At 40.1% G+C, this 17,104-nt stretch overlaps 1 protein-coding gene across 1 annotated transcript in view; it reads left to right on the top strand.

Annotated features, from left to right (window-relative positions):
• LOC144828056 (histamine H3 receptor-like) overlaps positions 1-16,061 on the top strand; it is a 140,008-nt gene extending 123,947 nt beyond the window's left edge. Inside the window, exon 3 of the mRNA XM_078686192.1 lies at positions 15,217-16,061. Within this exon, the coding sequence (XP_078542318.1) occupies positions 15,217-16,020 (804 nt within the window). The 3' untranslated portion in view covers positions 16,021-16,061. The remainder of the gene's footprint in view (positions 1-15,216) is intronic.
• The last annotated feature ends 1,043 nt before the right edge of the window (positions 16,062-17,104 follow it).

Genomic DNA, 17,104 nt, shown 5'->3' with positions numbered 1-17,104 from the left:
GTCACTTACCCTGACTGGGGACGTGGATCAGTTTAATGAACTCTGGCAGCCATTCCACTCCCTGTTGGCCACTGAATTTAAAGAAATCACCTGCCCAAAATACCTTCGCCTATTGCGGCTCACTACACCTGAAGAGGGGGTTTCCTAAACAGGCTCCGAATGGGATGTCCATCCAGGGAGGGGTGTAGAGCTACGGGGTAAGATAGACCTGAGCGCTGGACGGAGGGAGGGGGGGTGGGAGGGGATGGGGAGTTGGGAGTTCGGGGAGGGGGGTTTGTTCGGAGGGAGTTCCTTCTCTTATTACAGCACTGCATATACCGGTGTAACTCTGCTTGCTCGACTACTTTTGGACTGTCAGTGGGAGGGCTTCCAAGCCTCATACACGCTTCTAGGCATTACAGATTTGCATCTCACATGTAATGTATGTTCTGTGTCTTTGTGCTGCTTCAATAAAAATGATTTAAACATAAACATGGTAATATTGGTTTATCCCCAGTTGAAAATTTTAATTTACTTATAAGACCCTAGTAAAATGATATTACATGTTTCCAGGGCCTATAAATTGAATGGTATCAGTGTGCTGATTTAAACTGCCACTTCGAGATGACAAAAGCAACCTTTTGCCCAGTCCAAATTTTCCTTTTTGATACATATAAGTCACCCCTATGGTAGGCCCTGGACAGTCCAGAGGGCAGGGTGCCATGTATTTAAAAAGTAGGACATATACCTTTAAGTTTTATAGTTTTATATGTCCTGGTAGTGAAAAAACGTTACATTTATTTTTCACTACTGCAAGGCCTATCTCTCCCATAGGATAACATTGGAGTTGACTTATTATATTTTATAAATGCAATTTCCGAATGCGAAGAGCTAATCAGTTCATGTGTGGTGTCTCTGGTAACACAATTTAAAATCCTAACTGATGGCGAAGTCGAATTTTAAACAGCAATTCTGAAAATGCCACTTCTAGAAAGTTAGTACTAAGGGGTTGGGTCTATTTTATCATCAAGGCTGGACCACTTTAAACATACAATAACAGCAACATAACTTGTCCGAAATTATTTAAACAATGTACAAGTTATGTTCCTAATAATCAAGAAATTAAATTAACTTGACCACATGTCATGTACATAATACATTTTCAATCTTTGTTTGAACTCATTTTGTATATCAAATCATAAACATTAGATTACATAACCAAAAGTTTTATGAGCATGTTAGCCCACATTTGATTCAGAAATCACAATTGTTGCTTACACAAACAAAAACAATTTTCAACAGTGCACAACACATATAAAATGTACCAGTACACAGTTTTAAAATAGAAGGGGTTCTTATTGTATCCCAATTGTCCAAATTCCTAAGATCGTGCATGGACAGGGGTTGTACCAACTAATTAATAGTACCAAGACAAAGGACCCTTTATGTATCCAATAAGGGTTGCTAATAGGTAGTTGAAAAGTCCAACAACTCCCTAATGTGTAGAGGTCGATGCGTTTCGAATACCTTCATTTTGGGGTCCACTCATGACCAAGACTTTGTACAACTGAAAAGAAATTAAATGAAAAAATATCTTTGCAAGATTCTCATTTTTTTGTGGGCATTTATCATTGAACTAGACCCCCTTGTAGTTGATTTAAGTTACCTCTATTATATGTGTTCCATCTGTGTCTGGTGTAGTTAAGTTGAAACTGTAAGAACAAATAAAAAAAGCAAACGGGTTTTCATGGTCAAAAAACAGTCTTAGAGCCATATGTATCATCAAACTATTTTGCATTTCCTAAATAGCGAATTTTAAGGAATCGCTATTTAGGAAATGCAAAACGGTATGTATGTACAAAATCGCTTTTCAATAGCGATTCCTTAGCATTCCTAATTTGCGATTAGCAAATTGCTAATCGCAAATTACCCATACATTTCCATGGGCCAGGAGGCCCATAGGAATGAAAGTGCAATTTGCGATTAGCAATTTGCTAATCACAAATTAGGAATTTCTTCAAGGGTGCAGGGGTGTCTCAAGAACACCCTGCTGCACCCCTGAAAAAGACATTTGGGGGCATATGGCGCACATACATGCCCTAAAGGCATGTATGGGCGTCATATGGCACCTTTTGTTTTTTGGAAAAAAGCTTTTTTAAAAGAATTCGCAAATTACCACCAACTAGAAGTTGGTGGTAATTTGCGAATCCTTAATGGCATTTTTTGAATATTTTTTGTTTGATACATTGCATTTAAGGAATCGCAAAATTTGCGATTCCTTAAGTGCAATCGCAAAATAAGGAATTGCTAATTTTGCTATTCCTTATTTTGCAGGAAACATGTTTGATACATACCATTTGTCAAATTAGCATTCGCAAAGGCCGAAATTCACAGAATTTCGGCCTTTGCGAATGCTAATTAGCTTGATACATATGGCCCTTATTCTTCAATGTGTTTTTCAAGTCATTGGTTCGTAGTGCGTCTTACATGAGTCGCCAGCACGTCTACTGAGTGTGCTGTCAGTTTTTGACTGAGATTGCAGTGAACATTCTTCAGCTAGTCCTTCAAAGTGAATATTATCAGGTTTTCAATACCTGGGATTATTGTGAAAAAACATTCATTTAATTGAAGTTTTCTCCTTGACATTTGTGTCTTTTTAATCAATACATTAGATAAAAGGCTTACTTTGTCAGTACTCAAGGTGGGATTTTGATGCAGCGTGGCTTCATTGCATCCATGTTTTTCTGCATTGAATTTTACCGAAACTGTTTTGCCAACTGAGACTTAGGAACAGAAGTCCTTTTTATCGGCATGTGCAGTGAGGGAACATTTCTATTTTTGTATTTACAATTGCCTTCAACGCCTATTTCTTCGTTTAAGATGAACCAACTTAAGAGTGACAATTGAGACAAACAGTCCCTTTAAAAGACAAGACAAGTTGCCATTTACTTAACTTATATTGGAATACTTACTTCTTGTGATGTCTGTTAGCGTGATCTCTCCATTAGATATCTTCCGAATAATGCTCAATTTATGGTTGTACTAACAAGTGTGTAGTTTTAGCTGTGCCGCCTGATGATTTATATAACCTTTTGCACGTCTGTTCTGCGCCTTTGGGCATCTTGGGGCATATTATCAAGGAGGTTTATCTCCGCTTTTTTGGCTTTAAAAGCCAAGAAAGCGGAGATAAAATTATCTCCCTATTACCAAGCTGTCGCTATCACCAGTTAGCGACAGCTAATAGGAGATAGCGACCATCTTGGGCCCCGCTTTGCATGTCAGTGATATTTATCACTAAGGACATGCAAAGTGGGCGTGCCAAGATGTTAGCGACTGGAAACAGTCGCTAACATCGCTATCTCCTATTACCAACTTTTGGAGATATTCGCGCTAAGCGCGAATATCTCCAAAAGCTAACACCTGCCCTGAGCAGTTCTTAGCCATGTTAACCAATGGGAGGTGGATAACATGGCAAGGAGCATTTGCTCGATAATGCATGAATATCGCAGACTTTTCAGCGATATTCATGCATAGCAAGGTTTATCTGCGATAAAAATCGCCGATGTGCGGCGATAATTTTTGTCTCTAAACAAGTTAGAGACAAAAATTATCTCTATTGGTTGGTAATATGCCCCCTTGTTACTTAGAACAAGACCTAAGCAATCGTCATTTGTTGATGGTCAGGCCAGGGGTATCTTGGTTTGTAGTTTGCAGTTCCATTACACTTCATTCTCTTATGTGTTCAGTATCTTTGATCAAGTTTAGATTTTTTAACATGCCGAAATGCGTCGTCCTTCCCAGTTGGTATTGTTAAACATTTGAGCACCATGTTAGGCATGAAGTGTTTTCAATTTACAATTCTCTTTCTCATTCTTGATCTTCTTCATGTGCTTTGAAGGAATGCGGTCAAAGGTTTGTTTATTCTCACATCATTATTCTGAAGAGCTTGAGGCCTCTGCAGGCTATGCTTTTGCAAAGTGGTGTTCACGGATGACATTCACTTTATAGGCCTAGGCATACTTATAGCTTGGTGAATTTGACTGATAAGTATGATCTCTCCATTGGAAGTTTAACCTTTGTAGTTTAGACATTTCATTTAGACCCCTTACGGCTGTGTTGAAGTGCAAAATTAGATAGACTTCTTTTTGGGTATGAGTCCTCTCTAAGGGGGTAATTACGATGGCGGAAGGCCCGCCACCACCAGCCCTGTGGTGGCGGGCCCTCCGCCATCTGGTTGCCCATTTCCCACCCCCACATTACGATGGCGGGGGGAATCGTTAGGATTGCCTGGCGGTGCGGACTGGACCGGGGAAATGGTGGCAGAATTTGCACAAATTTGTATATGTATTTATATGTTTTGACAAATGTTTTGTGCTGCCTGGAGAGCAGCGGCTCCCACAGGAGCCCCTCTTTAAGTTCAAGTTGCTATCGTATGTAATCTAGGTACTGAAAACAGTGACCTGAAGAGATGTTTCAACAAAGGTTATGTCTTTCTGAAGCTTGCACTCTTAGTCTATTGCTTTAAGGTATAGGAAACTTTGTTTGATCTTGGGGATGATTGGCAGCAAGTTCAGAGTAGAAAGATAACTCATAGTCGTTCATATTCAGTGGTGAATTGATTTATTATTTATGACAATGGTCTTACCTTATATTTAGTGTTACTGAAAGATGGTTCTATTTTGCATTGGTGTAATATTGCTGAATTGGATTGTTGGTTATATGTTGCTGCTTCCTTTGTTATGGTGACATCCTGGCAAAGATAGTAGTACAATAGGCCTGAACTTTAATAAGTGCACCCCATTATATTGTGTTTTGCATTGGGTGGGCTCTGTAGATTTAAGGGTTCACAGCTTGTGGTGGTGTGCTATGGTGTAAACTTTTAGAGGATGTCATCAACGATGTTTCCGCTTGTTATCATATATTGTAATTGCATTGTATTGTAATTGCATTTATATAGCGCGTACTACACCTGACGAGGCGTCAATCGCTTTTTCAGCGAGTGGCACTATACTCCGGAACCCTTAAACGACTAGTGTTGAAATAGTATAGTGAAATATGAAAGTCATTTGAGTGGTGGATAGGTTAGTCAGTTATTTGGATTCAGAAGGGTAGCGGAGGGATAGAAGAGAGAAAAAGGTTTGCATTTATAGAGCGCTTGTTACCCCTGATGGGGTGTTGAAGTGCTTTTTTTCCAAGTAGCGGTGATTAGTATAGTGAAATATGAAAGTAATGTGAGTGGTGGATATTAATTAGTTATTTGGATTGAGAAGGATAGCGGAGGGATGGAAAAGGGAAAAAGGTTTGCATTTATATAGTGCTTGTTACCCCCGATGAGGTGTTGAAGTGATTTTTTGGGGAGTAGCACGCTACTCCGGAACCCATTAAAGGATTAATGTTGAAATAGTATAGTGAAATATGAAATTTGAGTGGTGGATCCGTTAGTCATTTATTTGTACTGAGAAGGGTAGCAGAGGGATAGGAGAGGGACAACGGTTTGCATATATATAGCGCTTGTTACACCTGATGGAGTTTTTAATCGCTTTTTCGGCAAGTAGCAAGCTACTCTGGAACCCATAAAGGATTAGTAGTGAATTAGTAGAGTGAAATGTGAAAGTAATTTGTGTGGTCGATATTAGTCAGTTGTTTGGATTGAGAAGGATGGCGGAGGTATAGATGAAGGTCAAAGTTTTGCATATATAGTTAGAGCATGTTACCGCTTTTTCGGCGAGTAGCACTCTACTCCAGAACGCATAAAGGATTAGTGGTAAATTAGTATAGTGAAATATGAAGTTTGAGACGTGGACATGTTAGTCTGTTATTTTGATTGAAAAGGATAGTGAAGAGATAGAAAAGTGAAGGATTTAGACTTTTTTTGGGAGGTCATAGCAGTCTCTTCACTTTTCTATCTCTGTGGGAGGCTTGGGATGAGTAAAAAGGGATGTGGATGGTAAGAGTCAGAGGGCAGAGTTTAGAAAGGCTTGTTTTGGGGGATCAATATAGTAAAAGAGGTGTCAGATGGCACGATGAGGGGTACAGTAGGGGAGAATCTGTAAAGGGCTATTTTGGGAGTCATAGTAGCGGTATGTGGTTTGAGATGAATGAGCGAGTAGATGTAGAGGATATATTTATAGAGGTATAGGGAGAGAAGTAGGGTAGTGCTTTGAAAAGAGTATTAGAAAGAGGTTTGAGATGAGTCAGAGAGTTGAGGTAGAAGATATGTTGAGAGAGGTATAGGGTGAGAAATAGGGTAGTACATTGGATATGCTGAAGTATAAGAAAATAATAAATATATAGATCCATAAGTACATGGAAAGTTTATAGATGCAGAAAGGAAGTAAGTATATGTAGATTAAAGATATTGATAGATGTATAGGTTGAAAAATAGGGTAGTGCAATAAATATACTTTTTTGGGGGGGAGAAAAGTAATAAATATATAGATCCAAGTGCATGGAAGGTATATAGATGCATAAAGGAAGTAAGTATAAGTAGATTAAAGATGCATTCGATGAACTCTTGGTTTTCAAGTGTTATATTTAAAAATGTTATTGTAAAAAAAACATAATTCTACATGTATATACAAGGCAATACACATATATAGGTACATATCTATAGTACAAATAAATGCGTATACACAGAGGGATATGCTGTATATTTCTGTTTGCTTATGGTGCCTATGTGGGGAATAGTCAATTCTTGAGTAGTTTTCTGAAGATAAGGTGGTTGTCGGTGGATCTTATGTTGGAAGGTAGAGAGTTCTATATTGTGGCAGCTTCAACAGAGAAGGATGTGATACCTATGTTTTTTTTCTTGTATCTTCGGATTTTGAGGCAAGGTGCCACTCTAGAGTGGAGGCTACTATGATGAATGTGTTTGGTGATTTTATTCCTAATGAAGTGTGGTCACATTCCATGTATCGCTTTGTGGGTGATACAAAGCAGCTTGAACGTGGATCTTCTGGCAACCGGTAGCCAATGCAGGGCTTTCAAATCAGGGGACATGTGGTCTCGCGGTTTGATATGCAAGAGTAGTCTGGCAGCCAAGTTCTGAATACCGTTGTAGTATTTTCATAGTCATTAAAGGTGATCCGTGGCAGAGGCTATTGGCGTAATTGAGTTTGGACAGAACAAGGGAGATAGTAGCTTGGACCTTGTGTGGAAATCCCAAATGGGGTAACATTCGTCGCAGAGTTTTTATAGTAACAAAGCTTGATTTTGCTAGTTTGTCCACTTGGGCATTCATCCATGGTCATTCCGAGGGTTCTTACTTCCTACGATACTTTAGGCGGTGTCCCCAGTTCATCAGGCCAGGCGGTAAGCAGGTCATAATATTTCCAATCACCACACGTGAGTATTTCTGTTTTGGAAGCATTCAATTTGAGATGACTCCAAGTCATCCATTGATCCACGGTTCTGAGACAACTGAAAAGTGGCGAGTGTGTGTCATCTGCATAGTTATAGCACGTAAGGTGAAATTGATTGAGCAGTACTGGTAATGACTTCATGAAGATGTTGAAAAGCATGGGTGGGATGATAGAGCCGTGAGGGACCCCAGCCTTTGTGGAGTATGGTTTGGACGAGAAAGGTGGCGTATGGATGACATTCGTTCTGTTTCGAAGGTAGGACGTGATACAGTCTGAAGCAGTCCCCTCTATGCCGGCTTCGTAGAGTCTTTGTATCAGAGTGTCATGCTCACCCGGGTCAAAAGCAGCTCAGAGATCCAAGAGGTGTAGCGCAGCAACCCCGTTGCGGTCAACTGTGTTCTTCAGGTCATCCCAGATGGCAAGGAGGGTAGATTCTGTGCCTCTTCCCATATGGAATCCCGTTTGGAAGTCTGAAAGTATGGCATTGTCCTCAATGAATTGTGACATCTGGGCAAACACTGCTCTTTCTAACAGTTTTCCAGGGAAAGGTCCATTTGTAATGGGTCTGTAGTTGTCAAGGTTCAGCGGGTCCAAGTTTGTTTTCTTCAGTAAAGGGCGTATGTATGACTTTTTGAGTTCTACTGGAAATATTCCGGTAGCTAAGGAATTGTTGATGATTCTCCTTACTGAGTGGCAGCAGAGGTTGTTAGAAGAATTGTCTTGCAAGTTTGCGGTGGACAGGGGTGGGAAGGGCTGCCCGCAGACCTACCTGCTTTGACCAGGTCCATTAAAACATCATGTGAAATGTGTTGGAAGGAACGGAGAGGCTGAGTTAGAGTATTCTTGGATTGTTGTTTTGTACTGTGTCTCTGTTTTAAGTAAGTTTGTCTGTGAAATCCTGAGTAAAGATATGAGTTCCTCCTAGGCAATATGGTTTACGAAATTCATTGAGTATTTTATAGAGTTCTTCATTTGCACATTTAGCATTTTGAATGCTGTCTGAATAGTACCTTTCTTTGCTTTTTTGGTAGCAGACTTGCACAGCCTGTTAATTTTCTGTAGGTGAAGTTTGTCTAGATTGTTTTTTGTTTCGAGCCAGGCACATTGCAGCTTTCTAATTTTTTGTTTTATGTCTCTGATCTCTGTATTTCTCCAAGGTGCTTGTTTTCTTTTGTTCTGTTGTGTGGTTTTGAGTGGTAACCGGATCTCAAAAGCTTCCTGTAGCCACTCATATAGCTTTTTAACAGAATTTATTGTTTCCAGATCTGTACTGGATGTTAGTTGTGTTTCTAAGTGTTCCAAATTGAGTTTGTTCCACGGTCGATAGGTGGATGCCTGTAAGGTGGATTTAGGTGAGTCGCTTAGCATTGTTTCAGGTTGGAAAGCAAGCAAATAGTGGTCTGACCATGTGACGGAGTTATAGAGCAAAAGGTAACAGTTCTGCATTTGCAAAAATTACATCTAGGATATGTCCAGTAATGTGTCTAACCAGACCTAGGCACACACCACGATCATAAACAGTATGTAATATTGTTCCAACATTGTAATTCAATCAAGAATGATCCTTAATTATGCTGCAGTACTGTTGCTGTAATACAATTTTTTTTAGGCCACAACAGAAACCAGCCGACACGTGTTTCGTAGCATGTGGAAATTAATTCTGCAACTTCCTCAGGGCTGAATAGCGAAGTCTAACTCCTTGTAATCACACTGCCAGTGATAATTCCAACCCGGCTGGGCTTAGGCAGTGTCTGTGGACAATTAATCTTGAAGGAATACTGGGCTGCCAGTTCAAAGGGTCTCTGGCAAGCCGCAACGATGTTCTTAAATTAACGAATGGAGATATAAATGGACTGCACTGTCGGTGTAGTTAATAACAGGCTAGCTACAAAAAAAGTCCTAGGATACTGGACTCGAGGTTTTGTATAGTGAACAGTAGCAGTGGTTTTTGTTATGTTGAGGGCACCGTGAGTGAAACGGCAATCGTGTCTTTAGGGTAATCAGTAGCGTGTGTGCTATCGTTCCCGAACGGCAGTCATCTGTGTTCTGGGAGGTGTCCACTACCCGGAACACAGATGACTGCCGTGAGGACACAATAGCACACACGCTTCTGTTTACCCTAAAAACATGATTGCTGTTTCACTCACGATCCCCCTCACGGCACCCTCAACATAACAGAAACCACTACTACTGGTCACTATACAAAACCTCAAGTCCAGCATCCTAGGACTTTTTTGTAGCTAGCCTTTGATTAACTTCACCGACAGTGCGGTCCATTTATATCTCCATTCGTTAATTTAAGAACATCGTTGTGGCTTGCCGGAGCACCTTTGAACCGGCAGTCCGGCGTGCCTTCAAGATTAATCATCCACAGATACTAAATAAGCTCAGCCGGGTTGGAACTATGAACTACAGCGTGATTACAAGGAGTTAGACTTTGCTATTCAGCCCTGAGGAAGTACTTCCCACATGCGACAAAACACTTGTCGGCTGGTTTCTGTTGTGGCCTAATGAAAATCATATTAAAGATACACTACTGCAGCATGATTATGGATCATTCTTGATTGAATTGAAATGTTGGAACAATATTACATACTGTTTATTATTGTGTTGTGTGCCTCGGTCTGGTTAGACATTTTATTACTGTGATGGATTCTCCCTCACATAAATTGGGGGGTTATAGGGCTTATCCCATCTCCTAGTAGCACCAATCAACATCTCTTATATTTAAGTTTGCGTCATATAGCAGAGCACGTACATACCCTGTCTTCTAAAAACCCTTTGTTTAGAGACCCATGTTCAGCGATGTTTTTTTTTTGCAGAGTTTTATATAGCGCGAACTAGACCCGAACCGAATCAGGTATCAGAGCGCTTTACATATTTTCCAGTTACGTTACACGAGGACACACTTTCATTTTAGGCACATGGAGATTAAGTGATTTGCCCAGAATCACAGGATGTTTTGGCGTCGTTACCGAGACTCAAACCCAGATCCCCAGGTCCGAGGTCGGGCGCCCTAGCCGTTAGGGTTTGGATTTGTGGACAATCTGATGCAGGTTCAGTGTGTCTAGGCCAGTGATTATTGTTTTTGGATGGGTCATATTGGGTTTCTCAAACCAAATGTTGAGGTCACCCAGAATGCATTGATTGCAGTGTATTGGTATTAGGTTTGAAACCGTGTCTAGAAGTGTGTCTGGGAATGTTGCCTTGTTAGGAGGAGGTCTGTAAAGGAACAGGAAGTTACAGGAGGAAGATGGTGTAGGATTGCTTCTTGTGAGAAGAGCCTCACAATTCTTTATGGAGATGCCATCAACTTTAGTGATATGTAATGTTTGCCTGAACACAACAGCTAGGCCACCTCCTTTTTGCCTATACCATTTTGGGTGATCGTTTGATAGCCTAGAGGAACCGTTTCATGCAGGACTGGAGCCATATCATCTCCCAACCATGATTCAGTTATGAATAGTATGTCTGGTTTTGCATAGGTGAGAAGGTCGTAGATGTGATGTTTGATTTAGAGAGCGATCAAGTATTTATTAGTGGACACTTTAGAGAATGTGCTTTGGTGACAGTGAGACTTTGTTTTGTAGAAGAGTGATCAGTATTGTGTGGGTTAGTAGCAGGTGTGTTTTGAGTGCTGGTATTATCTGTATTAGGATAGCAATCATGTAGCTGTTCTGTAACGTATTCCTCGACCAGCAGGCTAAGAAGTTTTTTTGATGGCTCTGTGTGCGTAGGTGGTGGAAATGGTGTTTGAGAGTGAGATGATGTGCTGTGTGTTGCGGTGCATCCTTTTTGTGCAGTAGACATAGAGAAGCAAAGTTGTGATGTGAAGCACGTTGCTTATATTGTTTGCGTATGTTTAGGGCGGAAGGTGTATGAGTCAGTGGTGGTGGTGCAGCATTTAAGTCATGTAGTATGCTTCTAAATTGTCAAAAGGATGAAAGGCAGTTGGAAGAGGGTTGTTCTGTTGCTGTATGTATGTTAACTGTGGTGGACGGGAGAACGCTTTGCATTGGAGTTTGTTCATTTTTGTAGTTTGAAAGGTGAGTGTATGATTGTATTTTGTGACTGTAAGTATTACAAGGTGTTGTGCTTGAGAGATTTTGTTTTGCTGATGTGAGTGATATGTTTTGTTTTTGAGGCATAGTGAAAAGAGTTGCATATGTATTTGTTTTATCAGATGGATTTGTTTGTATACTAATGTTTGTGAGTGGATTTTGTATGTTAAAGGGGGTGCAGATGTATTTGTGAGGAGAGTGTATGTTGTGTGTAGGTGTTGGGTGACGTAGATTTAAGACTGTTTGTCTGAGACTTGATTGCTGCAAGAGTTAAAATGCGTGGTGCTGTGGAGTGTAAGTGCTGTTGTGTTGTTGTGGTAGAAAGAAGAGAAGGATGTTGGTTGGACAAATGATTTGAGGCTGAGTGTGGGTTTGTTCATGATAAAATATAAAAGGTCTCTTAGGAGTAATTAGAGTGGGGAGTGTGTGTCTGGATGGGTTGTAGTTAAGTATGGTATGGATTTTGGTTGTGTTACTGATGAGTGCATTGGTCAGTGGTATAGAATAGAGTTGTGTACTGTTTGTAGGTGATGGTGGAAATGTTTGGTAGCTGGGATAGAAGGGTATATACCCATTTGCAGGCACAATAATGTGTAGTATTGAAGACTGTGTGAATAGTACATTACTTTTTTCTTTTTTATAAGTAAAAACATAGTTTGGACCATGATTTATTGACTGGTTGTTGCAGGCTTAAGGTCTGTGTCGTTAGCCCACACCACCTACCATGACTAGGCTTGCACTGTTCTGTGTTGCTACCCCGAGAGAGTCAAGTTTTACAAAGGGGTACTTAGTTCCCGGTCAAAAGATGGTTGCCGACATATTACTTGTAAAGGACCCACATTCCATCCAACTAATAACCCACTTTCTTATATGTGTACTGTTTACCTTTGTCTCCATTGCACCAAAATACTACAGCTATTGGACCCTGGAGTTCAGTTGATTCACCTCAGACTAGTTCTTAGTGCCGTTCACTAATCCACAGGAGATAAAGCATAACATTCGAACACCTTGTTAGAAAATGCAAGGTAGTTCAGGGTGGTCCTGAAACCCTTTGGAAATCCACTTTTCAAAATCCTATTTTAATACCCTTTTGAAAATAACCTATATATCTGTCAAAGGGGTCTTTACTGTTCATGAAAACAGACATTTTATAATCAGAGCAATTTTTATTCCTTCTATGGGGCCGATTCCAGTGTCGGACGGACCGGAGACTGTACAACATTGGTTGGGAACTAGAACCAAATGACCTTCTGTTGTCTGTTCCAGCCCAGCAAGTAGGATGCAACCAAACCCTGTTCCGTCACACTCCTATTTTTTACAATGGTAGCATGCATTCTGAACAGACTGCATGCTCTCATTGCAAAGAGCAGAGGTGTAGTTCATTCCTGCACCCGGTGGCAGGCACCTCAAGGTGCCTGCCATCGGGTTTAGGGATCAACAGTGGGGCACCTTAGGTGCCCCCTGGGCCGCCATTTGAAGGTCTTGCACTGATGGGGGCCCTGCTGCTGAGCCCCAAAGTAGGATTCCCACAGCTTTTAAATGTCGAAAAGGCCAGCACAGAAATGCTGTGGGAATCATCCACCGCAATCCCTCAGCTGGAATGAGCCACCCGAGGAATTGATGGAGGATTTCTGAATGGCAGCCAGGCCTTCCGAGCCTGTCGAAGACCATTTGGAAATCTGGTACAGATTCCTTTCTGACCGACCGCGTCAAAATGGGTCAGCTGGAAAGGAATTAGAACAGGACATTCCTCTGTGGTCGGAATGGCTCCAACCGACGGTCAGAGTGGTTTCCGACCGCATCGGAATCAGCCCCTAAGATGTATGGACCTGAACATTAGCAAAAGTTTTAGGATGAGACTTTAAGAACTTAAAAAAGCAACATAAATCTTTTTTAATGTATTTATATCACTATTTCACACTTGACATACTATTTATTCATCCTCTAATGTATTAATTTACTTTGTAATAGAAGGAATTTTCTAAATATTTACAGAATTAAATCAAACAATGTACCTATATAGAACTGCTAACTTTAAGTTAATTCTGAAGGTTGGCCCCTATGTCCTGATTGCTATAATCAAATAAAAGAAAGCAACATGAGTTAAAAGAGCACTAGACACACCAGGTTAGAAGAATGAGCTCCAAAACTGGAAAAGACTGGATTGTAAGAAACAAATAATAAAATTGCGGGTATACATGAGTATACTAAAGTGGGCTAGAGAAAAGAGCCCACAAATATTACAATATGTTGAATACAAATAAAAGAAACATTGGGCGAATTAAGTTCCCATTAAAAATAATGCCAATCTATATACATATTTAAAAACTCTCCCTACATGTCATCAAAAATAGAAGAATCACAACTTCTTCTGAATAAAACCTTTTCTATATCCTGAAAATGATTGGACAGTTATTAGTCTCTCATTTTGGTGATCATTTTGGCCTTTCACAATAAATTGCCTCTGAAGCATCTTAAGTTTGCATGTTTGTTCATCAGAACACAAGATGGCTAGCCATTCAGAAGTTTTTTCTTGCCCTCTAAGACCAAAGAAATAATTTTGAAAATGTAACAACTCATACATATTCTTACAGCACATGTACTAAGATGCCTTATGATAAGTCACAAATCCCACAGGTATCTTCATCTCTCAAACCCAGTTTGTTTAGTGGCACTGAAGAGCAGTACTTTTTGTAAAATAAAGAGTTTCAAGTAAATATTATACAGATCATGGAAGACTTTGATATGAAAAATCATAATTTCCATATCTTTCAAGAATTCATCACTTATAGACTCATCTAATTCCAAGCTTGAGAAATTTTCGATGTCGGTGAATGCCAACTTTCAATTTGCACTCCTCAGGACATTTAAAATAACTGGTTGTGATAACTTCTCTTTCCCGAGAGAGTAAGAAATATGGGGAGTGTAGTAAATTGTAAAGAATGTACAATGTCTAGAATGTTAAAAACGGTAGCTACCTATCTGTAACTCTGTGGGACCAGCATGGGACTCAGGTGCAGATGAAGATGTGTGGTTTATATGACGGTCAGAGGACTCTATAAAGACTTATGCAATATCATGTTTTTCATGCCTTATCTTGGGATTTATTACAAAAATATTTGCCAATCAAGACAATATTTTAACTATAACAGACATATGCAAATGATGATGGAGCCTTGAGGTGTAAATTAAACCTGGGTGTAGTTTGCAGAACTCCACAAAGTGCAAAAAAAACTGCTGCACTACGCGGTGCTCCACAAGCGGCAGAGTGCGTTAGCAAAATGCAGTTCAGAGTAATTTTCAGCACAGGGTGTTTGTCTGCACTGTGAAATTATTGTGAATGTCACAATGCACAGCGCAAGAGGGTGCTAGTAGGCCCTACTTCCTTTTTGCAGCTTGAGTAGATTTTCTACTTGAGCAGCAGCTTTCTCAACGCGAATGGACAGTTTCTCCACGTGAGCAGTCGTAATCATACTTGCATTGAACAATCAGACAGCCTGTGTTGAGCAATCTCGCCAGGACGTTGATTTCCCTCACTAGCGCTCGCCAACTTGAAATTGACGAGCACGAATGAGGAAAAAACTCACTGGGAGGTGGAATTTACTCACTCCTCTCCAACTTGATGTTAACGTGCATGATTGATGAAAAAAACTCAGTGAGCTTCGTGTAACGCAGAGTGTGGAAAATTCCACAAACTCAGAGAGTGGAAAGGAGTTCTCCACCCAGGCTTAGTGTAAATAGATGTATTTAATGCTGTTATAAAAATGCAAAGATATTGCTGCCACTGTTGAAAATAATCTTTTACCTCCCACCAGGTGGAATACCGAATTCAACAGAACATGCCACACAAAGCTCTAAAGAAGATATTATGTGCTTGGATGTGCTCCATCACTTTGTACTGCCCACCAATCATTTTCTGGGAGTACATTATCGGAGAAAGCACTGTTCCAATGGATGCCTGTTTTTATGAGTTTAATAACATCTGGAATTTTTTGCTTGTGTTTTCCCTATGCTCTCTCATAATACCAGCTGTCTTTGTCAGCTATTTTAACTTAATCATTTGCTGGAAAGTTACAGAAAGCAGTAAAAAAAGACGAAGTTGTCAACCTGTAAAAAGCAACACTATTCCCCCAAAGCCCACCACAGAGCAATCAGACGCTTTATTCTTTGTAAAACTACAACAGGCCACTGAAGAAATAACGGAATCACCTTCCCCCTTGAATACTTCAAGATGTCCCAGTGTATCTCTGAAGGAGAAAATGTCAGCTTTGTTAAGTTCTTCAAAGAAGAATGACAAAAATCCACCGTCACGTGTGCTCAACAACAACCATATTAAATCCAACAACCCAAATGGTTCATCAAACATAAGAGCATCTAAGGACATACAAATTGCGAAGTCTCTTTCCATCATAGTCTGCATATTTTCTGTTTGCTGGACACCATACTCAGTCTTGATGGTGATAAGAGCTGCCTGTCATGGTGTTTGCATAGAGTCCTATTGGTATGAAATTGCCTTTTGGCTTTTGTGGTTCAATTCTTTCATTAACCCATTTCTCTATCCTTTGTGTCACAGTAGCTTCAAAAAAGCATTTGCCAGATTGTTGTTCAAACAGTGCTGACTTTCGCTAAATGTTTACACGGGCTGCTTATGCAATACTATTGTGGCTTGTTTTACTATTTTCAAATGTGTTGCCTTTAAAAAGAAAAAAATAGAAGAGGCACAGATCATGTCAAATCTCTGCATATGCGTATTAATAGCAGGATGTCCACATCGTTACTACATCTTTGGCAATTTTATGCACTTATTGCTGTCACTTTTGTCTCACTACTTTTCTCTCAGTTTCCTTTTTAAGAGTGTCTAACATATATATAGTTTGCATATTTTAATACTAAACTTGGGCTTAGAGGATTTGTTGACAGACTCAAAATTCTTCAAACATGAATTTTAGTGAAATAAAAAGTGAAGAAACAGCACGTGTTTATCATTAACTTGGGGGCATATTATCAAGGACGGGTGATACATTATCGCCGCTTTTATTGGCAGGAAACTGCCGATAAAACGGCGATAATGGGCTTGATAATATGCTCTATAGAATTCCTATCGAAGCCCATGTTAGATGTGAAGACATCTAAAATGGGCTTCAATAGGAATTCTATAGAGCATATTATCAAGCCCATTATCGCCGTTTTATCGGCAGTTTCCTGCCGATAAAAGCGGCGATAATGTATCGCCCGTCCTTGATAATATGCCCCCTATGTTCTTCCCTCTTACACTATTTGTTTTATTAGATATTTATATTGAAAATCATGACAACCCACAACAGAGCTGTAGTGTTCAATATCTGACTGATTAAAAACTATATGGATTATTATTTAGTTCATACATGTTTAGACATTTACATTTCTTTATATGTGATAGCCATTAGTCAAAAATACCAAGGGGCAGATTTAAAAGCCCCTTGCGCTGTTAGTACGTCACTTTTTGTGACGTACAGGCAGCGCATTTCTCTGCCCCATAATTACAAGGACAGGAAAAGCCACACTGCGTGGCTTTTGCTGTCCTTGTAAATACTGCCCTTTTACACGCAGCACTTTGCATGAAAGGGGAGTTCCATGGGTGTTCCTGTGGGTGTTCCCACGTGACACACATGCAACCAGACGCATTTCCAGATTTAAGAGGAGTTGTAAACCTGGAAATGCGTC

Source organism: Lissotriton helveticus, chromosome 4_1 (genome assembly GCF_964261635.1).
Source record: "Lissotriton helveticus chromosome 4_1, aLisHel1.1, whole genome shotgun sequence".
Classification (NCBI taxonomy): Eukaryota; Metazoa; Chordata; class Amphibia; order Caudata; family Salamandridae; genus Lissotriton; species Lissotriton helveticus.
Note: the sequence above shows the minus strand (reverse complement) of the source record. Positions and strands in the feature narration are given on the sequence as shown.